Source organism: Trachemys scripta, chromosome 12 (assembly GCF_013100865.1).
Source record: "Trachemys scripta elegans isolate TJP31775 chromosome 12, CAS_Tse_1.0, whole genome shotgun sequence".
Taxonomy (NCBI): Eukaryota; Metazoa; Chordata; order Testudines; family Emydidae; genus Trachemys; species Trachemys scripta.
In genome coordinates this window covers 41,978,421-41,984,042 of record NC_048309.1, presented here as the reverse complement: position 1 = coordinate 41,984,042, position 5,622 = coordinate 41,978,421, and the positions used below count along the sequence as shown (strand labels likewise).

General features: G+C 44.3%; 1 protein-coding gene across 1 annotated transcript; it reads right to left on the bottom strand.

Moving 5' to 3' along the window:
• Positions 1-334: 334 nt before the first annotated feature.
• Positions 335-1,291, bottom strand: LOC117885931 (olfactory receptor 14A16-like). Its single transcript, XM_034787496.1, has one exon. It carries the CDS (start codon positions 1,289-1,291, stop codon positions 335-337), a length of 957 nt encoding a protein of 318 aa, XP_034643387.1.
• Positions 1,292-5,622: the final 4,331 nt, after the last annotated feature.

Here is a 5,622-nt window from a genome sequence, read left to right as displayed (position 1 = left end):
AGATAAATTGATGCTGATATTATCCAAACTGATATAAATTTACAGTAGCTCCATTGACTCGAGTGGTGTTTTAATTTTTGCCCATGCAAATTCCCCTTTGTGTATAAAGAGATGGCAAACCATGTGCTCATGGAGACAAAAATGTCATCAGTTGATTTATTTGTAAAGAAACACATGGGCGGTGAAACTAAGGGTGCGAGGGGTGCTGCAGCACCTCCTGACTTGAAGTAGTTTCTATTATATGCAGGGTTTATAAAGTTTGGTTCAATGGCTCTCAGCACCCCCACTATTAAAATTGTTCCAGCAACCCTGGAAGCACAGAAGGAAATTAAAATCAAAGGAGAAAGATGGACATTTTATTGATCATGAATAACCTCTGTCCAATAAATGTCCTCAGGGCAGCTTTGATCTCCTTGTTCCTCATGCTGTAGATGATCGGATTCATCATTGGAGGAACCACGGAATAGAAAACATCCACCACGAGATCCAGATATGATGTTGAACTGGAGTTGGGTTTCAGGTAGGCAAAGATGCCAGAGAAAATAAACAAAGAGACGACTGTAATGTGAGGAAGGCAGGTGGAGAAGGCTTTATGCCGGCCCTGCTCAGAGGGGATTCTCAGCACAGTTTTGAAGATCTGAACATATGACACAATTATTAAAACAAAGCAGCTTAAGACTAAGCATGCACTAAAGGCAATAACCCCACTTTCACTGAAGTCTGAATCAGAGCAGGCCAGCTTGAGTAGCTGGGGGATATCACAAAAGAACTGATCCACTCTGTTACCTCCACAGAAGGATATTGCAAATGTGTTCCCAGTGTGCAGGGCAGAATAAAGAATACCACTGATCCAGGCACTGGCTGCCATTTGGACACAAGCTCTCCTGTTCATCACTCTCTCATAGTGCAGAGGTTGACAGATGGCGACATATCGATCATACGCCATGACAGTCAGGATGCCGAGATCAGCTGAACCAAGGAACATGAAGAGAAAGACTTGGGCAACACATCCAGAATAAGAAATCACCCTGGTGTTCATGAGGGAATTGGACATGGGTTTGGGGATGGTGACAGAGATGGAGCCGAGGTCTAGAATGGACAGATTCACCAGGAAGAAGTACAAGGGAGTGTGAAGATGGTGGTCGAAGGCTATGGCTGTGATGATGAGAAGATTCCCCAGAAGGGCTACCAGATAAATCATTAGAAACACCACAAAGTGCAAAATTTGCAGCTCCCTAACATCAGAAAATGCCAGGAGAAGGAACTCATTCACAGTGGTTCGGTTCAACATTTTCTTCCTCAGCACATTGTGTGATGGCTGTGGAGGGAAGGAGAATGGCAATGGTCAAGATTAGAGCGACAGAGGGAATTACCCTTTTTTCCTTCCGAGTAATACCCCATGATCTGAATGTCAAAGATGCACAGCGCTTGTCACTTCAATTGACTAGGAGCAGTGAGTGCGCCTCACCTCCGACAATCAGAGCACTGGTGAGACAAGGAGGGTGAGGTAATATCTGTTACTGGACCAACTTCTGTGGGTGAGAGAGACAAACTTTCGAGCCACACAGACTACCTCACCCACCTTGGCTCTCTAATAAATAGGGACCAACATGTCTACAACTACTTCATGCAATCAGACCATAACCCAGCTGTGTTGTCCCTCTGGTGTCAATTGGTGTAATGCCCTTACAGTCCATGTGGCTGCGTCACTTTACACCATCTAAGGATCTGGCCCAAGGCGTCACTTGATCAAATGCATTAAAGACTGGAATAAATTACAACCCAAGCCCACAGATCGAGCAAATATGGCCCCTCAACTCTGTAAAACAACAGAGGAAAAACTTGGGCACAAAACTAAAGTACTAGAACTCCAAGACAGCCCATTCCCCCATTCTCGGGAAATAGGACAGACTTGCTGAGCATCCTAAATGCCAGAGATAGCAGGGGCATCAGCTGACTACGAAGCCACAGAGTTCAGCAGGGTTTCCACTGAAGTGGCGAGACTGAGCTGCTGCCTGTGCTGCCCCCATCTACTCCACTATGTTTAACACAGAACGGGTGAAGTCTGCCTAGCTGAGTTGGGAAACTCGCTCCCAGCTGCGCTGTAGATGTGCCCTCCATATCCTTGGGCAGGGTCCAGATAGACAGGCTACGACTGCCTGATTCAACCCGGACTCTGAGTTTCAAGCTGCTAGTATGTCTATTAGGTACAGCCCATATTCCCTGGCTGTCAGCTCTGCTGTTTATTCAGTTCTGCCATCCTGCAGTTATGTCTTTGAAACAGAAATAAAAATGGATGTAACTTAATGACAGCGTTTGAAACTACGGTATCATTGGACAACATTAGTACTTCACACCCGGGTCAATAATGTTCTGCTTTAACTCTTTTTAAAGAAAATTTGGGTTTTCAGTTAAACAATTTTTTTATGCAAGGTCTCATCTATCTATCTAAAAACTGATTTTTTTCTTTGTGGGGAATTTTGGTTGGAATTGTTCAGTTTTCAGCAGAAAATGTTTGCAGAAACCCCAACATTTAGGGATTTTATGGACTTCTATGTAAAGTCAAAATTTTCTAATAAAATAAATAAATCTGGCTGGCTCTACTTCTTTGATTGAATTGATAGCAAACATTGTAAAGAGTTTCAATTGCAGTTCACATTTATGTTCTTAAATTTGCCCTGTACATTAATAGTTTAACATATTTAGTTGAAATAGCAAACTTACTGTGCTGGTCGTTGGATAATTTTCCCCAAATTGCGATTCATTTGATCCTCCAGTACCAGAAACTATTGGCCACTATCTAGCTATATATTTCCATGCACAACAGTCTATCACCTTATCTCTCTCATGGAGGCATCATTGCATTATCCAGCAGCAGTTTCCATGTTCTGTCACTGGTTCTCCGGAGTTGCTGGGTCTCTCTGTAGTTCCTAGCAGCCAAGGACCCACTCCACCAATGGGCGCTCCCTGCTCCCCTCCTTGGGCAGGCTTAGCTGAGAGGTGATGGACTAAATGGGATCAGAGCTGAAAGCGCCTCCCAGTTCTAGAGCTGATACCAGCTTGTGCAGCATCCAGAGATGGCTACATCCCAGTATGTCCCTGCTCTGGGGCTAAATAGCTGAATCTGGTCTCCAGGGTTGTAAGCCCAGATCTGATGGGACCTCTGAACAAGCCACCCTGACAACCTGCCCTAATCAAACCTAACCCCCACAGAGGGGGAACACGACCTGCCCTGGATCTCACACAATAGCAGCATCTCCAGAAGGACCCTTGGCTAAAAACAAAGCAGGTTTGACTAAGGTATTTGACAAATCAAATATATATCTCAGAGACATGTGACCTATAATAGCTAAGGGCCTAGCAGCGCCAGAGCTCCAGCTGGCCTGGAACGGCCTGTTCCTTCATTAACGCCACATGATTACCACTGGGGGAGAAGAGAATTTTTGTCCTCTACTACTTCAGCAGCCTTTGGCATGCAGCCACCAAAGAACCCACAGCTCAGGCTGCCCTGAGTTTTCAAAGTTGGTTACTAAGAGGTATTCAGAGGCAAAGACTAAAAACTTAGAACCAGGTCCTGAGTTGGTGTAAATTGATACAGTTCCATTGATTTCAGAGTAGCTAGGGCTATTTATAAAAACAACAAGGAGTCTGGTGGCACCTTAAAGACTAACAGATTTATTTGGGCATAAGCTTTCGTGAGTAAAAACCTCACTTTATGCAATTGATGACCTGGCCCTTTGATTTCAATCAAGGTCTGGCCAATTTACATCAGCTGAGGTTCTGGCCTGTCAGAGTTTGCTTTGTTTATTTGGGATTGGAGGGACCTTTCGAAAGCCCTTTATGTGTGTGGAGGTGGATAGGACGGTGGTGGAGATGGAAGATCCAGCAGTTTCCCCTGAAGACCAGCACTCTCTCTGTCTATGGCCTTCCCCCTAAAATAAAATTGCCACCCAGGCTTCACAAATTTAGTAACTACCTGCCACTAAGTCTAAAACTCCTTTTGTTGTGGGTGGGGATTTGTGATTAATTTACACTTAGTTATGTTAACTGAAGGGTGAGTTCACAGCTATTCATCTCAACATGTTCTGTGATTCATCCAGTCCTTCGTACCTCTCAGTTTAACAGTGCAAGACAGCAGAGGGAAAGGTTTTTTTGGGGGAGTGGGGGAAGGGGAGGAGAAACACAGGATACCTGCAGAGAAATGACCCCAAATTTAGATCACTAAAGATACCCCATGCCTGCAAGTGGCTCACCAAACTTCAGAGCAAAGCAGATTTTAGAACACCTACAAGAGTCGAGCTTTAAAGAATATAAACTGCTGGGAATGGAAACTTTCTAGCCATTTTTCTGCATTGGTGCATGCACACTAAAAATGTACATTTTCTCAAATATTATTCTCAATTTGGTCTCCCCAAAGATTTTTATGGAGGTTATGAACTACCTTTTTAAAAGTCAACAGATCAAGAGCATTTTGACCTGCATCACATCTATTATTTGACCTCTAGCTCTGCACAAAAAAAAACCCAAAATGAAAAACCAAAACCAAACCAAAACCAAAAATACCCCCCCCACACAAAAAAAAACCCCCACACCACCACTTAGAAACCTCTTTCATAGCTTATATCTCAGCAACACCTAGCTTAAAGTACCCCAAATGTGGGTCATATGAAAATGTAAATTTCATCCATAATGTCCCGCAAAATGGGGTTTCAATTTTTCTGACACACACACACACACACATATACACAGAGTGGTGGGGGAGGGGAAGGATAGCTGAGACTTTACCTGGAAATGTAATCAAAACCCCAATTTTCCTTTAAAAATAGCTTAATCAGCACCTTTCTGATCACCCCAATTGGAAGCTTAGCTTTCCACAAGGTTGGGGATCACTAATATTGTCCAATAATATTGTAATTTCAAACCCATTCATGCTATTGCATCCATTTTAATTTCAGTTTCACAGGGAAGCTGCAGGATGGCAAAACTGCAAAGCACCAAAGCTGAGAGCCCACAGAATATGTTGTATACATGTTGGCACCTTTACAGTCAGGGACAGATTTGAACCAAGCAGACAATTTCAGTCTATCTGTATCCTGCCCAAGGAGAAATAAGGGGTTAACAGAACTAGAACTAAGCTCTTTAGTCTAACACTGTATCCTGTGTACAGCACTGCTGTCAGCTGAGCACAAATGCTGAAGACGGAACATATGCACAATCAAACACAGTCCATCTCCCAAAGGGCTCACAGTCCTCCTAGACAAGACAGAGAAATGGGATGGAGGAAGGGGAAACAGAGGCACGGGGAGGGGAAGTGACTGACCCAAGGTCACACAGCAGCTCAGTGGCAGAGCCAAGAATAGAACCCAAGTCTCCTGAGGACCACTGACCCTCTCAGTGTAGAGGGAAACTGTACAACACAGTGGTAGCGAAGGGATGGTACCAGCCCATCCTTGCACTGATAGCAAAGTGCAGTGGTGGCTGCCATAAATCAGTGTGCAGCCGAGTAGCAGGCCATCAACGTGACATTGGGTGGAATCATCAAAGAAGAGCTGCCACTTTGGATGTTGGGCGCGCCCATGTCCTGTTTCAATGGCAAAAGGGAATCAGGTTGTACTGGTGGTT

What these genes read in the sequence shown, in the direction of transcription:
- LOC117885931 (XM_034787496.1), bottom strand. Translation starts at nt 1,291, where the DNA reads ATGTTGAACCGAACCACTGTGAATGAGTTCCTTCTCCTGGCATTTTCT.